Source organism: Lepidochelys olivacea, assembly GCF_965140295.1.
Source record: "Lepidochelys olivacea isolate rLepOli2 genome assembly, chromosome: 10".
NCBI lineage: Eukaryota > Metazoa > Chordata > Testudines > Cheloniidae > Lepidochelys > Lepidochelys olivacea.
Window position 1 is genome coordinate 7,453,451 of NC_140420.1, and position 24,719 is coordinate 7,478,169.

Genomic DNA, 24,719 nt, shown 5'->3' on the forward strand with positions numbered 1-24,719 from the left:
CCAGGCTGATTTTGGCAAGTGACTTAGTCTCTCTGAGCTTCAATTCCCTGTCTGTAAAATGGGGATTACAGCACTGCCCTACCTCACAGAGAGACTATGAGGATAAATACACTAAAGATTAGGAGGTGCTCAGATAATACTGTGATGAGGGCCATATAAGTAGCTCAGATAGATAGGTTGTAGTTATGGACAGATGTCCCATGATGATGAATAAACCTTTCATCTGTGGGTTTGGAATGTCTTTTGGCTACTCCTGATATTTGATATTCCTAGAGCAGCTCTGTGGCTAATACAATGAGATTGCAGCCCAAGATGGCAGACACACATGCAACCAAGGGTGCAAATTATCATCCTTGCAAGCCCCCCATCATCACATCAGTTTTACCTGGATTAAACCTCAAGAAGCTCATCTTCCCTTGAGGATTTGTCATGATGACATCCTCTGATTTCAGAAATCAGAGCAAGAGAGAGGGTTATTTCCAGGACAGCTGGAGGATACGGAGAGCAACGCAGCTTGTGGGATTTTGTTAGCAAATCAGACCCATCCTCTTGATTCAGCCTTGAACGCAAACCCCAAACCTTTGCCTTAACCTAACCTGGATCAGAACAGCACTTTCCTGGCCTGTGTCTAGTTTCTACAGTGCTCAGAAATTAATCATAATCAGGGCCCACATAGGGTGATATGTGAGGAAACAGTGTACCACCACTGCAGTCACGTTACCATCTTGTGCTCCAGAAACTCAGCTTTCATTTTAAAAGAAGCATATTTCCAGCCCTTAGGATTTAGAAGAAAACCTTTAGTTCAAAATGTGAACCAACCATAACCGATGCGCTGATGCATGCCTCAGTTTGCAGAAACAATGGCTCTGAGAGCTGTGAACTGTCCCATTCAGCCCAATGGAGTGTTTTAAGTGGACTATCCAATGCTGATCATTTAATGTCAATGGTGTTAATTATCTCTCTGCTGATCAAAGAAAGGACGGGGGTGATCATATTATGAAAACAAGCACAATCTGCTGTGAATGGGGTCTCAACTCAGTGGAGTTTGGTAAAGTATCACTGCTCCTCCCCCCCAGTTTAACCTGTGATGATAACTTACATATTGGTGGGTCTCATAGTTCAGCCTGGGGCCTGTGCTGCACTAACTTGCCCAAGGGAGCCAGTGGGCAGCATATGGACCTCTTTCAAGTGACTGGCACCAGCGGGGCAATGGTTGTGGCATTTCCCTATTCTGTGCAGGTTCTTATCCCGTCTTCATCACTGTGGCATCTGAGTGCCTTCCAGTAGAGCATTAAGTGACATGACTGACATCTGTCGCCTGTGACTTCTTCCATCGTCGCCCTGGGGGAGAGTTGTGTGTGCAGTGGAGTATTTTGATGTGGTAGGGTTGCGTTTGGTTTTTAACTGTACATACAGCTTCGTGTGAAGGCAGGCCAAGGAAGTGCCCCTTGCACTTGGAGCAGAAGGTGCGGAGGTGTGGGACGGTTCTTGGTTCCTGAGGGAGTTCATTCCACCGTTTTGGGCCAGCCCCGAAGAGAGCTCGGTCTCTTGCCACAGATGAGCTATATCCGTACAGTAGAAAGTTCAGTGTGCCGGAGAAGTAGCGTTGTCAATCGTGGCTCTCATCCCAGAGCTTTAGATGATCTTCTAGGTGTCTTAAGCCCAAGTGTGCAAATCTTTAGATCCCTAAGAGATCTGTCTGCATTTGAGGAGACCCATGTCACCTGTGCTCCACTTTGTTTCATTCCAAGGACTCGTTGCAGCCACATTTCCTTTCAAGAGGCTCTAACTCTTTTAACTCACCCTCCAAGGAAATGCTGGGCAAAGAGAACTGATGTTTCTTGGTTTTCCTTTTCTCAGAGGGACTGGCTTTCATGGGAATTTTTTTCAGCAAGATTTCTGACCTCTGACTGTTGCTCCATTTCAGACTGACTCGTACCAAAGGGGGGATCGCTGTCCTAGATGACATACTGAGCTTGTCACATTGTCTCTTCTGGGACTCATGGTGTTAATCTGGCTACAGTCAGAGGCTGTGTGTGTGCAAACCCCAGCAACACTGGACAGCTAATTCTGTCTGTGGCCTACTTGGAAGCATTCAGAATTGTTAAGCTTCTGGACAACCTCGCATTGCAGCAATCGTGTTTCTTAGAAGTCTGCAGGTTTGAGGGGCTGGTGGGTGGGGATTAGTAGGGCACTGGACAATTAAATGGCTTCCTAATACTGCAGTGCATGGAGAGATAGCAAAGTAGGTTATTATTACCGGGCACAATCATAACATCACTATCACTGTAAACCAGAAGGGGAGAGACGAAAGGGAAATAGAGGAAGAGGTTTTTGTGAGCTAGGAAGAGCATGGGGAATAAGGTTCACTAACTGTATCACCTCATGATATCTCCTTCTCCTTTAGGCTAAGTAATGCTCTGAACCAGATGTACGTAGAGTTATTTCATTTCTCAGACTATAATTTCTCCTCTGCCTCTTCCTCGAATATCCTGGCACCAATATTTAATAATACTTTACACTTCTATAGCACTTGTCATCCAAAGATCTCAAAGCAGTTTGCGAAGTGGGTATTGTTATCCTGACTGGACAGTGGGGAAACTGAAGCACAGAGCGGGATAGGGAATCACCCCTGGGGACACAGCCGTTGCATGGCCAAACTGGGACCAGTATACAAGTCTCAGGGCTCCCGGTGCCAGGTTCTAGCCACTTAGCACGCTTTATATCTCTCAAAGCGCTGAGCGTGCGGTGTGCAGTGGGATTCTTCACACACATTGGAAATCTTCACATACAAACAGTATTTGTAATATATATAAAAGAGCGAGAACGTGAGAGGAAAAACAGGTCAGATGGAAAGCCCAGAATTTAATTTAGCCTCTGCCCTAGTCTCTTACCGCCCTTTGGGAATCATTATCTTTAAAGCTTGGAGCACCAGAAATAAGTGACCTGCTAACCCCCTGATTGCAGGTTTTGCAGCAGGCCTGCTGTGACCCTTGTAAAACTTCTTTCTTTCTCGCTTGCCTGCCAGTTCAATTAACACAGTGTAACTGGCTCCTTAATATGCTCTGGCAGGTTTGTGCTGCTGTCGTGCCATTGAGGCCCGCATTGTGGAGAGACGTCCCCCCGACTCGGTCGAGTTAGGCCTTCCACCAGCGTGGTGGTGAGAGATGAACGTCGGCCTGGGTTACCCCTCCAGCGGCTCGTTCAGTACACGGTGGGCGGTGTAGGTAAACGGCCTGTGTAAATCAGGCTGTAGCATTTGGATACTGAGGCATGCGCGGTTGGGAGGGGCAGATCAGCTGGCAGTCCAACACGGCAGGTAGTTTGTTGTGCTGTGGAGCTTCCTGCTCAGTGTTGGGGTTCAAAGACCCTTTATGGGAAGCGACCATCAGCGCCAAGTGCATTTCCTGTCTTCAAAGTGCTTTTCAAAGGCAGGCCCATATTCCGCGTGGATGTAAGATGGTCCTGCTGCATCTCCACCATGTACAAAGAGGAGCAGTGGGAAGGGTTATCTCCAGCAGGGGTTCCTTTTGGTTTCACCCAATTGCATCTCTTTTGCTAGTCAGTGCCCAGCTCACTTTCTGTGCCTGTCCCCAGGAGCCTGGCACAGACCATAGTCCACCGCATCGTCCCTGGAGGTTGACATCCCCCCATACACACATCCTGTTCTTCTGGAGTGGGTACCATTGCACTCAAGCTGGCAAAGGCACAAAGGATGGCATGTGCCAGAATGGTGCATGCTGGCTGTTACTTATCACCCTATAATCTTCTAGGTGTTTGCAAATTGATTGCTTAATTATTTGCTCCATTATCTTTCTGGGTATGGAAGTTAAACTGACTGGTCTGTAGTTCCCCAGGTTTTCTTTATTCCCCTTTTTATAGATTGGCACTATATTTGCCCTTTTCCAGTCCTCTGATCTCATCTTCCATGGGCGTTCTTGGCTTTCTTCTTATTTTGCTTTGCCCTGTCTCCACCGTGTAGCTGCCTGGGTTTTAATCCCAGCTCTGCTGCGTGTGGACCATCCTGTGTTTCACTCTGTGAAATGGGGACATTAATACGACAGGCACCAGCTTCCTCCGGGCCCCAGGGGTGCTCAACCCCTCCACACAATCCCAGGCCCTCCCCCCCGCCCTCTTCCCCCACTCCCACCCTGCCTCTTCCTGCCCCACCTTTTCCCACCCAGTTCCGCCCCCTCCCCTGAGCACTTCCCGTCCCTGCTGCTCCCCTCCCCCCTAGCACCTCCTGCACGCCGTGGAACAGCTGATTGTGGCGGGCAGGAGGTGCTGGGAGGGAGGGGCAGGAGTTGATTGGTGGGGCTGCCGGCAGATGGGAGGTGCTAGAGGGGGAGCTGACTGCCAAGCATCCGCTAATTTGTTTCCTGGAGCACCCACGGAGTCGGCACCTATAATTAATGCCCACCTGCCGGCGAGTTTGTGTGCACGTGAGAACGGCTGCCCAGCACTTGGCTGCTGTGAATGACAAACTGGGCCATCTCACTACAGTTCCCCCTTCTGTCCAAATGCTGCTATTTCAGTCCCTACAGCAAGACATGCTGGTTACCCCTCCCACTGCACTGCCCAGTGCCCCTGCCTACTCCTGGTTGTCTTTCAGACCGTTCGCTTTCCAGGCATGGCCTCACACAAGCCCAGGCAAACTGTCCGAGTTTAACAAGTAATACCGAGATAGCTCTACGCCTCCCATGGCAAAAGCATGATATGTGGAGGGACTATTTTACCTCTCCAGTGGCAGAAGCCCACCTTTGTCACAAGAGGCTGTGCAACACCGGCCTTCTTTACGCTGGCCCCCGTGGGCCTCGCGTCTGGAAGTGCCGGCTGGAGAACGAGCTGCGCACCAAGCTGTGAGTGGGAAAGGCAGAGCTGGCTGTGGTGGCAATGAGGGTCGTTGTACCGTTTTGCGGTGCTAGCTGATAGCCTTTCCCCACTGCAGAGCCATCCCACAGCCTGCTCAGTGGAATAGACTCTCCTGCCGGAGGCAGCCCATGCAAACAAGCGCTGGTCAGTACTAACAGCAGAAATCAACTCTGCTGCAGACAAGGGCGAGGGAACAAATACTCCCATCTCCTGCCAGAGGAGCGCTGCAGACTGCCAGATACCCGCTCTTCCCGGTTGGTTCCTCGTTTCCCTTTTGGTAATAGCCCAGAACGATGAAGCTTATCCTTTGTATGTGCCGTGTAACAGCAGTGATTTGGCAGGCCAGGCAAGAGCGTTGAGTCTTGCTATACAGGCAGAGACCCTCATGTCATGTGGCTTCAGAAAACAACCCAAGTTGATGAAAATAGCCCTGCATACCATGACGGTGGCTAGCCAAAGTCCGTGCGTTGCCAGCCAATCCTGGCTTGGGACAGGAATTACGCTCGGTTTGGTTGCAGCATCGAGAACGCACTGCTTTGGTCTTTGGGTTGATGTGGGAGTGGCCAGTGGAAAACAAGTTGAACCACCCACCACATGAGTCAGATGGGGCAGAATGGAGGAAAATAAGTGGAAAAGAAAGGAACATGTCTCTGCTGAGGAAGAACAAGCTGCTGCTGCTGCTGCTGCTGCCCTGCAAGGGTTGAGGGGAGGGATTAGCATCTCGGAGCTGTCATCTCCATAAAGATTAGACTGAAAATGATTCACACACCTACCTCTTGGCAGGGAAGAACTCTCCTGCCCTGGCTGCGCCTGTCAGGCTCCAGAGCTGATCTGAAGACTTGCCCCAGACTGAGAGAACCAATTAGGGGGAGGAGGTCAGGCTTTTAGGTCTCTGTGACTTTCTGGTTGACCAGCTGGTCTCTTCCCAGGTCTTTAGAAGTTCTGGATCCACGCTGCTCATTGAAAGAAATGTGACTCATCTTTTTACAAATGTTTACTCCAAAACTTAAAAATTAAATCAAGAAAACATAGCCGCAAAGCTAAGCTTGTGTTAATAATATTAAACTATGGACTCAAGCAAAGGGACAGGGATAGGGACAGCTATCAAATCGATATCAAATCAAGGTCAAGTTGACAGATTAGTCTCAATGTTGGATTGAAGTTAAATCATCAAATTAGTTAAATGGTCAAATTAATTAAAAAAAAATCAACCTTCAAATTGTAAAGAGGATTCTAAGAAGGTAGCTGCCTGTTTGGTTATACAATTAAAGGATTTTACAAAAGTCATCCAGTCTGTAACCTGGAGCTGGTTAAATATCTTAAATGTGGAAACCAAATTATTATCTAAAGGCTGAGCCACAGGCCTCAGGGCCAATTATAAAACTTCCTCTTATATTTCCATTCTTGCCTGGTGACTAACCCTTTCCTTCTGCCCTCCTATAACACAGACTTTAACAAAACACTCTTGAGATACCACAGTTTGACAACCATTATTTTCTAGAAATTACAGGTGACAATCACACTTCAGTGAGTAATTTTATGAGACAATATTTAGAGCTGTTTAACCCTGGAGAACTTTTCTTTCAGATACCTGTCCCATGTGGACTTTCTGGGGGTTCACACACACACACAACCATGCGTTCACTTGCACACCCTAACAATAAAAAGGCTGAATAGCTAGGACGTCAGCCAGCTAATTAAAAACAACAGACAAAACCAGAAAAAAGAGAAACTAGATACTTGAGGTATCAGGGCTTTAGGAGCTCTTGCAGTCTCTTGAATGCTTAGGGTAGGAGCTGGGGCTGCAGTGAAGGAACCAGACAGTGATATGCTGCTGGCACATCACTTGTTGCCAACAGGCCTTCAGATGCAGGGGCAGACTGGTCAAAGGAGTGGGCTAGACCTTGATGTCCTTACTTCCTCTCCCAAAGGTGGCTGCTCTTGGAGATTTTGGAAGGTCACTCTTCCCTCTGATGGCTTGTTGACCTGAAAGGCGAGGCATCTTAGCCTTATGGTTTGCGAACTTCGCTTACTCTGCCTTGCAACGCTTCCCTCCAAGACCTTTGCACAAATCAGGTGCAAGGCCAAAGTGAGCGTCAGTTTTGGGGAGAGGCCCACTTAAGGCCGGCAATTACAAAAATATTTGGAGTTTTGCATACTGCAGGGACTGGTGTCTGTGACTCCTCTCCAAAAAACCAAAGTTCGGCACACACAAGACCTGCTTTGAGATGGCCTTGAGATGACATGATGGGACCAGAAAGTTGGACACCAAAATTCTATAAAAACAGCTGATGTCTCGGGGGAGAGGGGGTAGGGGTTCCCAACAACCAGTCACTCAACATGCTGCCGTCAACAAAATTAAAAATAAACTGGATAAACTTACAATTGATGCCCTGATTCTCGCAAACAAGACAACTTATAGTAACAGTTCTATTTTGGAACTGTGCTGTAAGTCAAACCTTTGGGATCTTTTTCTTGATGGAGAAAAGCTACTTTGAAACCTACTGAGATAAAACCCACTTAAAATAGAACATTTTATAGAAGGTTGGGCTTCCCATAAAAGCTATAGACTCCAGACCCAGATGATACGCTTTTGTTCATTGTGCACAGCCATGCTCTGGAATCGAGTTGGGAAACAAGACAGAACAATATTACCTGTCAATAGATTCATTTCCTGCTTCTAAATGAACCCATCCTGAGGCACAGATCATATATAGGAAACGAGCAATGGCTGAATTAGGGCTAGGAACTTGATCACATTCTTGTCCTAGCTTCCCACACAACCACGTAAAGTTACACTAGAGGTGGATGATGTCGCAGTTTGGTTCCTCTCCTTTCGGATTGGGCACACAGTACGCAAGGCTGTTACTTGAATAGTAAATGATTAATGAGAAGGATAAGTGGTGATGTTTAGGAGAAGGCAGCAATTAATCAGCCTCGGTGACTACTGCAGAGATGATGGACTAGAACGCGGACAGGAGAAATAGGATGGAGTGCGCACCGGCTCTTAGGGGCTACAAGAAGTCATGGATTGCTTCTCCTCAGCCTGTAAGGGTGAAGTATAGCATCAGCTGAGCATCTGATAGAACCTGTCTTGGGTGACTTTATTGGACCTTTCTCTAGTATTTTGCTTCTCCGTCTACCCTGAAGAAGGCTGGTTAAGATCCTCTCCTCACTGTCCATATCTAATGGGAATGAAAGTGACAATGGTAAGGGGTTGAGCAGGCTAAGAAGTAACTTCAGAGACCTAGGAAGAGATTGGAAGACCCGTACCAGGCAGATGGCTTCAGAACTTGTCCTGAGGCGTGTTTTGTGAGCCTAGGATTCACCATAAGCAATAGGGATGTAAATACCGTTTAAAAAGTTAAACATTTAAACGATTAAAAATATTTCGTTTCAGTGGTTAACTGATTAAAGGCAGGAGAAGAGACTGTGGGGGATCCAACCCCTCTCCTGCCAATGAGTCACAACAGAAGTTGAGTCCAAAACTAGCTCCACTCTGCAGCTGCCAACAAACAGACCCACTTGTTGAGATTATCAGCGGCAGGGCGAATCAGCACCGCAACAATCCTTCTCTCCTTTAAAGAGGCCGCACAGTCCAGCCAGCCTGGGAGAGGCGCCCGCAGTGACTTGCTGGTGTCCTGAGTTCTGGTAACTCCCCATCCCTTCCAATTTTGGTCCCAAATTTTATACCAGACATAAAGTACATTTTGGGACCAATCCTGCAGCTGAGACCGATAAGAGCTTTGTCCTGGACTTCAGTGGGAGCAAGGCTGGGCAGGTCCTTTAAGGGCGATGGAGAAGAGAGCTAATCTCTCTACCTGAGTACTTGGATGGCCCTTGTCTCGGTAGTGCCTGAGCACCTCCCGGTCACTAATTCCTCACAACACCGTTGTCAGGCACAGAAGTGCTTTATCCCTCTGACCGATTAAGTGACTTGCCCAAGATCACACAGGAAGTTTGGTAAATGAGGAACTGAACCTTGCTTTTCTGAGTCACATGCCAGCACCTGTCCCACTAGACCATCCTGCCTTCCAGGCTGCAAAGACTGTGCTATACAGGTTTGCTTTCAAGCTGGGTCTGAGCCAGTGGCCCAGCTCAGACTCTCCATCTCTCTCATCATTGGGGGAATTCCACTCCACTTGTCACACCCAGCCTCTAGCTGTATAACGTTGCAAAGCAAACCTACCCCAGCCCCAGCCTACTCCATGCCAACAGTATCATGTGAAACCAGAGCCTCTGCATTGGCCTCAAAGGAACTCACTGGTTTATGAGCTCCTGGGGCCAGGTTTTAGGTGCCTAAAGAGGCAGCTAGGCTCCTAGTGGGAATTTCAGAACTCCCTGGGCACCTGGCTGCTCAAGTAATACAGTTAGGCCTGTCTGTGGTGAACATAGAGGTCATGCTATGCAAAGCTATCTGATTCGGTTCTTGGGAGTTGCTGTTAACGTTTTGGCTAATGCTGGTTCCGACGAGTTTGTGGCAGCCTTTGACTTTTGAGTCCCTTCCAGACAATCTGCCGCGTCACCAACCCAGGCTCGTCTCAGTTCTGTGTTTACATTAGGGCAGGGGCTCAGCTAGCAAACGCTCGCTATATCGCTGCAGCTTGGATGCGGCTTCAAATGCCAGAGTAATCCTTAAGGGACATGTCCGAAGTCATGTGGAAAGTCTGGCAGGGCCACGAACATAACCCGGATTCCTGGTCCTGTGCCTTAACCACATGACCAGCTGTCGTGTAAAGAACTGCGGTGATTCAGATGAAAGGCCTGACTGGATTCAGCGAATTGCAGTGTACAAACTGCAGTTTCTCAAGGCCGAGTTGCCATGGTGGTAAAGCACTTGTGGCTGGTCTAGGCTAGCATCGCCTCTGTTGCTAGCAGCAGAGAAGCTGTAGTGATCCTCGAATTTCACCAGAACCTGAGAGCAAATATGACCATCGAGTGCTCTACTGTTCTGGGGGGATCCATCTAGACTAGAGTTTGGGGCCTCTTTTAGCTTGCGTTAACTGACAGCCAATTTATGAACACAATTGTAAATATTAGTCTAGTCAGGCTTCGGTCCCCCCTCCTGGGATCCTGTAGTAATTCTTGTTGTCAGAAGGGGGTCGCGGTGCAATGAAGTTTGAGAACCCCTGCTCTACACAAATCCTGGGTTGAGGAAAGAGAAACAACTTTGTTCCCCAGCACAAACCAGCACACCCAAACAACAGGCGGCTTTGGACTTAAAAGGAATTTTTAATTTTGCACAAATGAGAAACAAAAATAAAATCTCAAAGCAATGCTGAGTGCAAAACGTTACAAAAACGGGAAGCCATTTACAGGGCTAGCGCTACGGACCAGTGTACAAATGCAGGCGCCAGTGACGCTTATAAAAAATGAGAATTAAATCACAGGACAAACAAGACCAAAACACCGGGAGCGAACACAAATAAAAACCATCCGGCGTATGCAGCATGCAAACTGTTAGATTGCCAGGTCCTCGGTACAGGCAGATGTGCAAAACTGGACGTGTCCTGCTCAAGGACAATCAGTTAATATGTTGCTACTAAAGGAATGGATTAAATACACCTGATTCTGGAAAAAGGTCATGACCTATGTCCAGGAGGGCAGTAATTAAATAGAAATTAAGGCATCTGTGTTCACCTGTTAACTGGCCAGACTGCATTCCCCACGCTCTTAACTCCTCAGACCTCACATACGGTCTGTAAGTCCCCCGTCCCAGCACCTCAGCAGATGTACATCAGCCCCAGGCCACTGGGGCTATGCTGACTCGAACCAACTGGGAATCTGTCCCATCAGTCTCTATATTTAGTCTCTATATTTAGTCTACGTTGCGTCTCCCAGGACACGGAGATATTTGTTTATCTCCATGCTGGCTTTCATGCAAGTGGCGGTTAGGGAGGGAGCGTGCGAGCGTGTGTGTGTGTAACATGCCTGATCAGAGCAGTGTAATCTCACTGGGAGGGAGGGTGAGTCTCTTCTCGCGAGCGTTCAACAGACTTTCCATGTGGGTGGCGATCACGCGACACAACTCTAGGCCCTAAAGAGGGAAGGAAGCACAAGGGAGCGTTACAGCATTTTAACTCTGGTTACCGCCCCCCCCAGCATTAGCGCCCCCTAGCCCGACTTAGAATGAATTGCACCCCTGTGCTGAAATTTGCTGGGGCCATTTTGTTGTGTAGCGTCCGGTCTTGCAATGGTGAAAGCCGAATGCCAATCCCTTGGCAGACACCTCCTGAGTACCTGCGCCTGGGCCAAGGAAAGCAAGGGGGCTCTGCTGCCTTGGACCCACTGTTTTGTTGCATTGGAATGAAAATGGTGCCTGCCTGCAGGGGCACAACGCTGTGTGAGCCCATTGTACTCACAGGGCTCCTGCTGGTCCTTCCCTCTAGTTACTGTTCCACTGTGGCCTCCCATTGGCACTTGCCTGGACTCTCTGTGAAATGCCCTCACACCGCTGGCCTTGTACAAGGGGCAGCACTGGAGGTGCCTTTTACCCAGCACAATAGGCAGTACCAGAGCATCCCCTGCTTCTCCCACGTCCCCCATATCTGGCAGTGCCCCTGAGCTACAGAACTACACGCGGTTAGTGTAACACGCCCCTGGTCCAAGAAGGGACATCGAGCAGCTCCAAACACTGGTAGCGAGACCGTCAGAAAGGTGTAGTAACGAGCCCCTGTTCTCTTGCCTCCCAGTCCTGGGCTTTAAACCATGAGGCCACCTTCCCCTCCGCATCCTGGAGAGATGCATAGAAATTGCTCCTTGCAGGAGTCCATCAGCAATAAAAACTGATCTATGATCTACTCGGTCCTCATGTTTTAGTTAAAAGGCAAATGCAATGGTGCATTAGACTTTGGACACTGCTGGGCCAGCTGGACATCTGGCAGAGCCAGGATTTCATTGGGTTTTAGACTCTGAGGATGCATCTAGATTGCAGTCAAGGGGTCTGACTGCAGCACGGGTAGACGTACCTGGGATAGCTTTAATCTAGCCAGCTTGAGTAACACCAGCAGCGAAGCCGTGGCAGCCTGGACTGCAGCCAGGGGGGCACAACCCTGCCCAAGGCTATGGGTCGAGCCTTAAGCAAGTAGCTCATGCTGAAGTATGTGTCGTCACAGCTTCACTGCTGTTGTTACTCAAGCTGGCTTTGATGGAAGTTAACACGCAGGCCGCAATCACACCTCTGACTGCAGCAGAGATGCACCCCGAGATTTTACTCACTAGGATTCCCTTGTATTTAAGCAGCTGCCTCCATGCGCTGGTTGTTCAACCAAGTTAGGCAGGGAGAAAGCAAACCCTGTCATGAGGAAATCTGCTTGCAATGATGTGCTTAGTTTGTGTGCGGAGTTACCAGGACTGCATGTGAAAAGTGGGTAACCGCAAGCGCAGAGACCAGCCTGCTTAGCACAAACGCACACTCACTGTGTGTGCTGCTGCACACCTAACTTATCTGAAGATGTGTCTCTTAGTTTGCTGATGTGGAGTATGTGGTACAGGAGCACTTTTGTGCATTGATCCCGGAAGAGACAGGCTGGGGATGGTGCTGGCTTTGCTGTATTTCTGTACCCTCTCCAAATACAACCCACGAGCATTCTTTCTGGGAGCAGCAGCTACCTACCATCTGAAGGTTTAGCTTCAGAGATCCGGGTGAAGAAGCCAGGAGGAAAGCCAGAAGGAGACAGTAGGAAGAGAAGCGACAAGGAGAGAATTAAGGGGCTGGAGAGAGGATGAGTCAAGTGGCGTGTCCTCTGCGGGGGGATTGTCCTGATGAGACACAGGTGCCCTGGCTGCGTTCCCCTCCCTGAACCTCACCGTGGTGGGGTTCTGTGCTCCCCCAACCCGCTGGCCAGGGACACTGCTGTCTTTACTGTGTTGTAATACAGGGGCTTGGTGTCTCACAAGTGCAATATAGAGGGCTCATGTTGCTCTCTGGAGTTCATCTCATTTGTGGGGAGGGGGCAAGCTAGCTCCACACCCTTCACTCCCTGCTCCCAGAGCCCACAGAAACCCTTCACCGGTGCTTTGTGCGGTGGGGTGGGGTGGGATGGGCTCCTGGCATCCTGCCCCCTGCAGAGGGGAACCAGGAAGGCTGGGCTGCATCCCGCCAGCCCCATGGCTGGGGAGCGGGGCCTCGGCAATGAAGGTCAATGCCATTCAACCCACAAATCCCTGGGGAGCCAACCATCAGGAGTCACATTACAGTCTAAGTTTAAGAGCCTAAATGGCCATGTGAATTCAGGTGAGGCGATAACACCAGAGGAACCTTTGCTGTGGCCCTTCCATCCCCTAAGCACATCCAGGCATTACCCTGCCCCGGGCCTTGAATCAAGACAGGGCCGAGAAGTTTAAAGAGGGGGAAAGGCAAGCTGCTTAGCTGCACTCCATACCTGCTCCAGCTGCAGCTGCGTCATCCTCTGTGACATCAAGTCTCCCAGCATGATCTCCACATAGGGGTAGCTGGAGCCGGCTGTGGGCCGCTGGGTCCTCGTGGACTGAATCTCCTTCAGCGAGAACTTCACAATCAGCTCCTGGGGATGGATGCACAGCTCCTTCATATGCACGCCCCACCAGGGACCCAGCCACAGTGTACAGACTATGAGCTCCTTCCTACCAGTTCATCCCTTCCTTCCCGGCTACCTTCATATGCACGCCCCACCAGGGACCCAGCCACAGTGTACAGACTATGAGCTCCTTCCTACCAGTTCATCCCTTCCTTCCCGGCTACCTTCATATGCACGCCCCACCAGGGACCCAGCCACAGTGTACAGACTATGAGCTCCTTCCTACCAGTTCATCCCTTCCTTCCCGGCTACCTTCATATGCACGCCCCACCAGGGACCCAGCCACAGTGTACAGACTATGAGCTCCTTCCTACCAGTTCATCCCTTCCTTCCCGACTACCTTCATATGCACGCCCCACCAGGGACCCAGCCACAGTGTACAGACTATGAGCTCCTTCCTACCAGTTCATCCCTTCCTTCCCGGCTACCTTCATATGCACGCCCCACCAGGGACCCAGCCACAGTGTACAGACTATGAGCTCCTTCCTACCAGTTCATCCCTTCCTTCCCGGCTACTGTCCTTTATCATTCGCACTGCAATCGTGCCTAGGAGCCTGAGTCACGGATCAGGACTCCTCTGTGCTAGGCACTGTACAAACCCAGAAAAACAGGACAGCCCTGCCCCAAAGAGCTCCCAATCTAAGCACATGACAGGAAACAACAGATGGATACAGACAGGGGGACGGGGGAGCACAAGGAAACAATGAGGCAATAATAGGTATCCCTGCCTTGGGCCCCCTGAATAATTCATCCCCATTAGTCTTTGGAAAAATTGCCGTGGATCATGAGGCAACAGCTTTGCACTGAGAGGCAGATCGAGAATGGGGTGGGCACTCTATGTACAGGCCATCCTCCCCCTCCGGGCCGCTGGGGTTAGCCCTCTACCTCGGTCCAACAGCCAGGGTCACAGCAACAGCAGAATTAAGCTATCACCTGAATCCAGTGCACGACAGCGTGAAGGCTCTGGTGTCTAACACACGGGCCACTGCCGTATTAGGAGGCACAAAGCTGAGCCGGGTGTAGGGGGGACTCTCTGTGATGTATTAGAGCACACGGCCCCACTCCCAACCCACATGATGCCAGTCCCAATGAGTTCCACTCTCGGATCCAGCCCTCCCAGGGCAGACGTCCCCCGGCAGCCAACGAGCCTTGCCGACATGCTGCAACTGCACCCTGCACGTGAGAAGCAAGCACCTCCTGGAGGGGCCGGGCGAGGGGCTGGCCTGCTGCCCCCTACACCTACGTGGGTGTCCTTGTTGAGGAAGTTGAGGCCGTTCTGGTTGACGGCCAGGATGCACGGCGAGACGATGGCGTTGTTACTGCAGCTCTGGATGTAGAAGAAGGAAGAGCCAAACATGGGGAAGGCGCTCAGCAGTCCTGCGGAGATGACATGCAGTCAGCAAAGCCAGGGACCTGCCCAGGGCGCAGCCAGGAACCCGACCCTGGGGCTGAACCATGATGATCAGCTGGGACATAGCCACAAGGGGGTCCCCTCCAGGGCAGGGAGATCCTCCCCCTCAGGGCAGGCAGTAGTACTGCCCATGCCCTGCAGGGAGAGGCAGCATTCGGTCCTGCAGCCCTGCTGGTGGAAGCTGCTAAGGGAGCGAGACGATCGATCATTGCATTTGGCCACACCCCCTTCTAAACAGCCCCGCCCTCTCTGGGCTCCCACGTGCCCCCAGTGGAGGGGCAGGTTGTCCCACACGAGGCTCTTCGTGAAGGTTTACGCCGGTAGAGGCCAGGGCCTAACCGTGGAGGGTGGGAGCAGGGTTAACTGAGCTCTTTGAGCCCGCTGGAGATCTGGCTGAGGGCATGTGGGGGGGCACGGCAGGGCGGCTCTAACTTGCCCCTCCCTCAACATACCAGGTACCCAGCACCCACACACGGTCTCTTCCAGAGCAAGAGCCTCTCCTGCTTCCTCCCCACCCTCTGCCACAGGCTCGGGAATCGGTTTGGGCAGCAACATTGTGCATCGCTGATGAATGAACAGAAGCCGGGATGCCCGAGGCAGCACCGAGGGCATGGCAAGTGCCTGGGGGGCACCGCTGAGACCCCCCCACAGCTGTTGCTGCAAAGGCCCAGCCATGGCATGGGCTGGGGGGGGAGAGGGGCTCATCTCTGCTGCTGTGCCCCTCAACCCCAGGGCAGGACTCAGCTGCTTCTGCTCCTGCCCCACCTTTGACCATGTTCCCCTCTGATCCAAAAAAGCTCCCCAAATCCCAGGCTCGGCCGACTCCCAGCAGCGGCTCACTCGCGCGCCTGGCCACGTTGCCTGCCTCCGGTCCCTGCTGGGGCGGGGAGAGGGGAAGGGGGGGCTTACCTAGGAACTGAGCTCTGGCCTGGTGGGCGCTCAGGGCCTGGACCTGCGGCAGATGCTGCAGCACCACGTTGAGCCACGACTGAGCCTTCAGCGCTCGGCAGAACTGGGGTGGGACGTAAGCCTGCACCTCCCGGCTGCGTGGGGAGAGACCCAGGGAAAGGTCACAGCCAGCCCCAGGTAAACACTCAGGGCCTGTCCATGTCGGAGGACAGAAAACCCGCTGCGGGAGAGCGCTGCCCACCCATCACCCAGCTCCAGGGCAGCAGAGAACCAGGGTGTGGAGAAGAACAAAGACCCCTCCTTGGGTAATAGCAGCCAGGGCTCAGCCCTGAGGGGGGGGCTCCTGACCTGCAGGTCCCATGGTGTCTTGCTGAGGTGGGGAGTCCCTCATCCCTGAATCGTTCTCATGCAGTGACAGTGGGGGGACTCCCCACCCCACTCCTAATGCAGCACACTCACCATGGGTATTGTCCAGCCTCGGTCCCACCCCGCCCGTCCTGGGGCTCTGCCTCCATTAATAACAAAACCGTACAGCAGCAGTGTGCTTACAAGCATAGGTCCCCATTCTGCAAAGACTCAGGCACACGCTTAGTTTTTTGAACCCAGTTAAATCACATGCAAAAGTTTTTCAGGGACTGGGGCCTCCTTCTTGAGCAGGCTGATGAGTGTTTCCCCCTGCAGGACTCCTGCCCTTCCCACTAGCTGTCTCTTGCAGCACAGCAGCTCTGCTCCTTAGTGGCACTAATGAGACTCACCTGGTCTGGTTACCAGGGAGAGTCAGCAGAACATCTCTGCACCTCCATGCAGGGTCCTACGCTTGACACCCAGAGACAAGCACATATAGACAGAGTTCAGTCTGAATACATTGCAAACCTAGGCCCGGATCCTGCAAGCTGAACCTGGCACCTGTTGGGAATCTCACTGATGTCAGTGCGGCTCTGCAAGGGCATACCCACATGGATCAGATTTCAGGGGAAGGGCCACAGTCAGCTATTCGCTCAGTTTAATAAGACTGGAGGACTTTGGAGTTGAGCCACAAGGTCACTGCTACCAGGAAACCCAAGTTCATAAAGCAGCCGTAGGCCAAGAGCCCCTCAGTCCTTGGCATTTGGTCTGGAACTGAAATTCCTACATGAGTTCATCTTTCTTCTCATTTAAGTCTTATGTAAGTGGTAGAAAGTCTCCCACCTCTCCTCTCCCCTTGGGCCGCCCCCGCCCCAGGGCAGCAATTCTGCAGGCTCTCTGCACTTCTCTAAAAGCGTCACCTTCCAGGAGATTTTTTGTAGTGACTCAAATTCCAGGAATTCCCCAGCCCCAGAAGTACATGCGGGATTTAATTCACCACGACAGGAATAGTTAGTGCTCTGATTCGAGACTGGAATTTTGAATCTTCTCATTCCATGCAATCATTTCTCTGTGCAAGCATAGCTCTGGGGGGGATGTCTTGCGCAGTCAACCCAGGTGATCGGCACCAGGGTCGGAGCACCCGGATTTAGCGCTGCCCTGGTACGAGCAGCCCCACTGCAAAGTCCAACCCGAGTTCCTGTGTTCCATGCTGGTGCTGTGCTCCCCCCATGTGTCTCCCCGGTTCTGCTGGGGGGATGCCCCATTGTTCTTGGCGCTGCAGTCAGCTGAGCCACTCTATAATTCTTTCCCAGTGAATTGTGGGAGAACTTGTCTGTCCTTCTGGGCATGCGGGGGAATTGTGGGAAAGTCCTGGAGGACTATCCGCACTCTGTTCAGCCAGTGTCCTCGCTGCAGAGTGGGTGCGTTAGCAGCCTGCGTGGAAGCGGAACCTGGACTCTAACCCAGAGCCCCAGTGAGGCTGGCTAGCCTGGGTTGAAAGCGCCACTAGACTCGGCCGAGAGGTTGTGTGTGTATGGATGGGAGACGGGTTAGGAGCAAAACCCAGGGAAGACACTGGGCCGACTGCAGTGAAGACAGACTCTGGGGTGGCCTGTCAGGTCATACTGATGCCGATGACACCTCGTCTGTCTATAGCTCGCCACGTGCCCTCCGAAGACCTGGGGGCACTCTGCAAACAATGGAGCCAAGCAGCTCTGGGAGGTGGCAGTACGTATCACACATATGTTTTAGAGCTAAGGAACATTAGGCAGAGAGAAGCTAAGTGACTCGCCCAAGGTCACACAACAAGTAAGCAGCGAAGTGTGGAACAGAACCCAGGAGTTCTGGCTGCTCTGCTCCGGCAACTAGCCGGGGCTCCCTTCTCACTAAGGCGCAAACACAACATGATGGGACATAAGCCGTGGTAAGCAGGGTAGCACCCAAGCGCCACCAGGCCCAGGGTACCTACACGGTGGGCAGGTACATTCTGTCCTTGGCCCGGTGCTGGAGGGCTGCCAGTTTGGAGATCTGCTGGCACTGCTGTTCGCTGGGTTGCAGGGGAGGTAGGATGTTGAAGAGCCCCTTGAGATAATCGGGCAGGACCTGAAAGAAGATACAGAGCATGCCAGGCGTGGCTTTGTCACACTTTCTCATCAGGAGTAAACGGGAGCTGATCTGGGAGCTGCTGGGCTGCATGGGATGTGCTCAGGAAATGCACGTACTGCGTGCGACTGCGTTCACACACATACAGGCAGTCAGATACTGTGTAGAGGGCCATGGCATAACAACACACGATGCAGATTGAGGCAAAGCACGTAACTTCACACGGACTTCAAAGAGAAGCGTGCGGGCTTGAGTACCTTCCTGAACAGAGATCCTTTCCTGAATCGTGGTCTTAGACTGTACATGCGCGTACCCACTCTTTGGGGGGGAAACTTTGAAGAGTCAGGGAGGGATGCCCAGGGCAGAGGGGGGGCACCTGAGATCTGCGGAGGAACTAGGGGAATTTTGGACTGGCTGGGCAAGGAGACTGGGAGTGGGACAGAGTGGGGCAAGGAGAAGAACGTGGGTATGTTGGAGGGAAAGGGGCAGCAGGAGTCTAGCTTGAGGGAAATAGACAGAGAGGCTGCACCCACTAGAGCACACTCCCCTCCAGAGGCTGGAATGGAACCCGAGATTCCTGAGTCTCACTATTCCTCCACTGTCAGCAAATATCCATGAAACCCTCTGGCTAAGAGTCCCAACACCCTCTAGTGCTGGTCCACACAGAAGATGACAACCTACTACTGCCGTACTCCAGTAACTCCATTAGCGCACGTGGCAGAGGTCTGGGCGATGGATCTAAAGGTTCTGACCCTGTTGATGACCCACACAGGTGGCAATATCATGCCACATGAGGGAATTGCTGGGTTTTTTTCAGTTTGCTGGTCAATAAACCGAGTAAATTGCACCCACCAAATGACATTCAAAGAACATTGTTAAGGTTGCCAAGTCAAGCATACAAGTTAGAAAATGCCAGAATCAACAAATAAATACAAAGTACAGTTTAAATAATAAAATACTAATAATAATCTCTTAAAAAAAAGAAAATGCCAGAATTAAGGGGGCCTTTGCAGCCTTAATGTGGCCCCCTTGTGCATGCACAGTATGATACAGTCGTTAATTACATGAACACATCTTATCTTTTCCACAGGCCTCCTGCCTCATTCAATGCCCAGGACGGATCTGCCCCGGGGATGAGTCAGGGCTGTGTAATGAAGGAGGCTGTTGTCCCTTGAATCCTGATTTATTTGCTGCCGAAGTGAAAAGGTCTATAAAAGACCCAGGCAGGGGACTGCAGGAAGAGAAAGGAGAATCTCCCGGTTAAGGCGGTTGAAAGCTGCCTTGGAGAACTGGATTCTATCCCTGCCTCTGCCACAGAATTTCTTTGTGATTCTGGGCAAGTCCCTTAAACCAAACTTTTCAGAGGTGGTTACTGGTTGTGTGTGCTTCATTTTCTGGGTGCCCAACTTGATACCCTGGGGTCTGATTTGCAGATGTACTGTGTGATAACAACTGCGACTGAAGTCACTGGGAGCTGCGCTTTGAACACACAGAGCTAAGGACTCTGGAAAACCAGGGCTGAAGTGTCTCAAATTGGGCACCCAAAGTTAGTGGAAATTGTTTACCTTAATCTCTCTGTGCCTCAAATCCCCAGCTGTAAAATGGGGTCACAGGGATAAAGATAAATCCACTAATGTCTGCGAAGCAATCAGATACTACAGTAATGAGTGCCAGAGAAAAAAGCCCATGAGGAAATGAATAATTCTGTCTTCAGAGCTGGATTTGGACAGCATGCAGCAGCTAAGGCCTGGGGCCAGACTCTGAACAACACGGAGAAACCGAAACATTGAATAGCTGCTCGGTAAGTGAAAACCTTCCACCCTGTGCACTGAATGAGGCCGTGTCCTGTGGGAAAAACAGTACCTGATCAGGTTAGGAAAGACTGCACCATAATGCATGGGCACAAGCTGGCTGAAGGATGACTGCACACAGGCAGCATCAGTTCAGGGGGGGGCAGGTTTGTAAAAATTTTGGTGGTGCCCAGAACCCACCTCTGCCCAAATTCTGCCCCCCACCTGCCCAAGGCTCTGGGAGGGAGTTTGGGTGCGGGAGGAGGTCTGGGGTGCAGGCCCTAGGCTGGGGCAGGGGATTGCACAGCTACAGACTAGGGACCGAATGGCTAGGCAGCAGTTCTGCGGAAAAGGACCTAGGGGTGACAGTGGACGAGAAGCTGGATATAAGCCAGCAGTGTGCCCTTGTTGCCAAGAAGGCCAATGGCATTTTGGGATGTATAAGTAGGGGCATAGCGAGCAGATCGAGGGACGTGATCGTTCCCCTCTATTCGACATTGGTGAGGCCTCATCTGGAGTACTGTGTCCAGTTTTGGGCCCCACACTTCAAGAAGGATGTGGATAAATTGGAGAGAGTCCAGCGAAGGGCAACAAAAATGATTAGGGGACTGGAACACATGAGTTATGAGGAGAGGCTGAGGGAGCTGGGATTGTTTAGCCTGCAGAAGAGAAGAATGAGGGGGGATTTGATAGCTGCTTTCAACTACCTGAAAGGGGGTTCCAAAGAGGATGGCTCTAGACTGTTCTCAATGGTAGCAGATGACAGAACGAGGAGTAATGGTCTCAAGTTGCAGTGGGGGAGGTTTAGATTGGATATTAGGAAAAACTTTTTCACTAAGAGGGTGGTGAAACACTGGAATGAGTTACCTAGGGAGGTGATAGAATCTCCTTCCTTAGAGGTTTTTAAGGTCAGGCTTGACAAAGCCCTGGCTGGGATGATTTAACTGGGAATTGGTCCTGCTTTGAGCAGGGGGTTGGACTAGATGACCTTCTGGGGTCCCTTCCAACCCTGATATTCTATGATTCTATGATTCTATGATTGGGATGCAGGCTCTAGGAGGGATTTTGGGGATAGGAGGGGGTGCGGAGGGAGGGGGTGCAGGTTCTAGGAGGGAGCTTGGGGATGGGAGGGGGTGCGGCTGCGGATGAGGGGTTTGGGGGATGGGAGGGGCTCAGGGCAACAGTAGGAGTGTAGGGGTGAGGGCTCTGTCTGGGGCTGGGAATGAGGGGTTTGGGAGGGGCTCAGGGTGAGAGTAGGAGTGTGGCGGATGAGGGCTCTGTTTGGGGCTGGGGGGTTTGGGGATTAGAGAGGCTCAGGGCTGGGGCAGAGGGTTGTGCAGGGGGATGAGGACTCTGTCTGGGGCTGGAGATGAGGGGTTTGTGGTGTTGGAGGGGGCTCAGGGTTGGGGTGCAGGGGGGTGAGAGCTCTGGCTGGGGTTGGAGATGAGGGGTTTGTGGTGTTGGAGGGGGCTCAGAACTCAGGCAGAGGGTTAAGGTGCGGGGGGATGAGGGCTCTGTCTGGGGCTGGGGATAAGGTGTTTGGGGTGTTGGAGGGACTCAGGGCTGGGGCAGAGGGTTGAGGGTGCGGTGGGGGGGTGAAAGCTCTGGCTGGGGGTGTGGGCTCTGGGGTAGGGCAGGGCTGGAGATGAGTCTGGGGTGCAGGCAGGCTGCTCCGGGACAGGGGCCAGAGAGGAGGACTCCCCCCAACCCTTTCCCTGCTGGCAGCAGCGAGCTCTGGGGGAGGAGCCCCCCTTTCCTGCCCCCTCCCAGCAGCACCCCCCCCACTGTCACTGCATGTGCTCCTAGGGCCCCTCTCAGGTCCAGGAATCTCCCTCGCCTCCCGCGTGGTGGGTGCCGGGGGGAGCTGCGTGCGCCTCCTCCCCTGCTGTTGCCCCTGACTGTAGCCTCACTGGGGGCGAGGGATGGAGCTGCCCCTTGCCCAGCATGGGGCAGGAGCGGTGACAGCACGCGATGGGGCCCCCTGTGCTGGTGGAGGGTCCCGTCGAAAAAGGGAAGGGTCTGAGGGGGAAGGGCCGGCTCAGTCAGTCTGCCCTGGCAGTGGAGATGGGGACCCTAGGACCCGGCAGCAGCAGTTGCTGCAGGGAGGCAGCATGGAGCTGCAGGGCAGAGGCAGGGGCAGGGATGTTCTGCTCCAGGCCCCAGGAGGCAAGAGGGAGCCGGGGGACACTCAGGGGAGGCAGCAGGTGGGGCGGGGGGGGACACCCGGCCCCAAATATTGGTGGAACTGGGCCCCTGGGCTCTGAATGTTGCTGGTGCCAAGGCACCAGGTGGAGATATAACTCACCGCCCCCCAGTGCTGGCACTTCCTAACTTTTGGGTGCTTGGCTTTGCAACCTGTTTAATGTTCTCTTAACGTCCTTTTTCCAGACGGGGGGGTGTTTAGGCAAACAGAAGCTAATTACCTGGCAATGGAATCTGGCTGGGACACCAGGGCTAACCCCTCTGCTCTGCCAGAAAGGAGCCAGGGGATCTTTAATAACCGCGAGAGGTCAGGAGCTTGGGTTTATGACAGATTGCTCCTCAGACACCCATGAGCCCATACTCCAGGGAAGGGAGGAGGAAGAGGCCCTCCTTAAACTAAGGCAACTGATCCTCTGCCCCTGGCTGGTTCTGAGCTGCTACCTGGTTATAGTGCATGGTGACATACAGCTCATTGTCAAATTTCAGTGGCTGGGTCCAGATGACACGCCGGTACCAGAACATGTAGCTGCTGTCCACTTGCTCCATCTCCGTGGCCACGTCAAGGATATACTCCCCTCGACTCAAGGGGCGGACATTCTGACCTATGGGGAGCACAGGGGAAGAGTCAGCTGGGTGGCTCTGATTTTAAAGGTCGCCTGGCAAGGAAAAGCCAGCTGGGCTGCTCTGGTTTTGCTCCTTTACAATGTAAAAGGGTAAAGGTGGCTGGAGAACTGAATGGTGTATGCAGAGCAGAGATACTGAAGGTAGGAAATCAGATTCAGTGCTACTCTTTGATGCTTTGGTTTGTGTCCACGCCTACTTAACCCTTGGGAGAACAGCTCTCTTTGTTTAGGATTCAACCACCCAGCCCGTTCCATTGAAAGCCGAGAAAGCTGCCAGTCCCCATCTCTGAGGCTGTGTCTACATGACAGAGCCTATGCCGGCGTAGCCGTCGGCACATCTTCGCTGGCGTCGTGAAGGCACAGCGTGCACCGACAGAAGGAGATTGTCCTAACCCTGCTGGCAGACACCAGCTCCCCATACGTTAGCTGAGTCTACTCTGCGGCAAGGGGACATTGTTACCCTGAGTGACATAGCTACACCGGGATAAGTTTTACGTGTAGACCAAGCCTCAGTCATCTGTCAGAAACAGGGAAGACAAGACTGACCACTCCTGATAGTTCTAAGATAAAGAACAGGCAGAAAAAACCCCATGAAACACCTTTAAAACAAAAGTCCAGGCCTTCTTTACACATCGTCCCAAAAGGACACAAGCTGAGTCCGCGTTTCCTTCTGCAGGTCGGCTCTAAAAGCTTCAGGATTTGGGGCACTTGGAATCATCCATGTAACTCCTGAGAGCACATTATAATTCCAAAGTTCAGGAGAGCCCTTACGCAAACGGATGAATGCGGGTGTCATAAGCCCCATTTTATAGATGGGGAAACTGAGGCAGGAGGAGCTGAATTGATTTGCCCCAGTTCACAGAATAAGTTGGAGGAAGGGCAAGGATTAGATCCCACAAGCCCGTGTCACTGGACCGTGCCACCCCCTCTCATGGCACAGCCCCCAGCCAGGGGTCAGATCAACTGTGGAGAATCCACATTCAGAGCCCCGGAGCTCCGTTTCCAAGAAGAGGCTTCCAACTAGACCCATAAAAAGCAGCAGAGAGGGAGTGAGCGGGTTGGTGAGGCTAAGAAGGCGCGTGACATTCCTAGGGTGATGCAGCGCTTTCCCAGAAAGCAGGATATGACTCAGAGATGCTATTTCCTGGAGCTTCTGGGCCCGTCCACACAGCCCTTCCAATGGTCACTTTACAGCCCTCCCCACCCACACTTTAACTAGGCCACTGGCTAGCCAAGCCAACAGGGCTGCCGGGAGCTGTGGAGAGGCACAGACAGGAAAGTGGGGGCTCGGCCCCAGGAAGCGCTGGGATACCGTGAACCATTTCCTGCCTTTTCAGCATTTCAGAAGAAAGCTGAGGCCAATAATCCACAGCCCCCCCTTCCGGGCACTGCCCTGAAAGCTGGCAATGGGGAAGCTGCCAAGGTGCTGCAAAAATACCAAGCAGGGCACCCCTCAAAGGCAGCACAAGCCCACAGCCAGCCCCAGGGGACAGGATACTCCACTGGGGCAGGTGAGGTGGAAACCTGCAGAGCTGCTGGCTGCGCTGCACCCGTCCTGTGCGTAGAAACGCCAGGGCTGCGACCCTGGCACCATTCACCCGCCCTGAGCTCCGCTGAGAAAGGCCAGAGCTTGGCAGCCCGCAGCTCTCAGGTGCCTTCTTCCTCCCGTCATGGCCTGAGGCTTTTCCATCCTCTCTGTGCTTCCAAGCCCGGCAGCTCAGCACCGACGCCGTCAGGAGAGGCCTGGCACTGCCAGAGGTTGCCCCTGGCACAAGCTCCTGGTACAGAGATGGCTGTTCGGGTCGGTTTGCCCGTTCTTCAGGGAGGCGGTGGGGCCTCAGTGCAGTATTTCACCCCCGCAGGGAATGCACATCACACAGGGCTAAGCCTCTGGACACACAAAGGG

General features: G+C 52.4%; 1 protein-coding gene across 1 annotated transcript in view; it reads right to left on the reverse strand.

Moving 5' to 3' along the window:
• Positions 1-10,121: 10,121 nt before the first annotated feature.
• The window catches only part of MYO15A (myosin XVA), a 79,353-nt gene continuing 64,755 nt past the window's right edge, over positions 10,122-24,719 (reverse strand). Inside the window, exons 57-63 of the mRNA XM_084641370.1 lie at positions 22,632-22,792; positions 18,065-18,198; positions 15,751-15,884; positions 14,674-14,807; positions 13,257-13,397; positions 12,488-12,502; positions 10,122-10,909 (exon numbers count right to left, since the gene is read on the reverse strand). Coding sequence (XP_084497496.1) covers positions 10,808-10,909; positions 12,488-12,502; positions 13,257-13,397; positions 14,674-14,807; positions 15,751-15,884; positions 18,065-18,198; positions 22,632-22,792 — 821 coding nt within the window. The 3' untranslated portion in view covers positions 10,122-10,807. The remainder of the gene's footprint in view (positions 10,910-12,487; positions 12,503-13,256; positions 13,398-14,673; positions 14,808-15,750; positions 15,885-18,064; positions 18,199-22,631; positions 22,793-24,719) is intronic.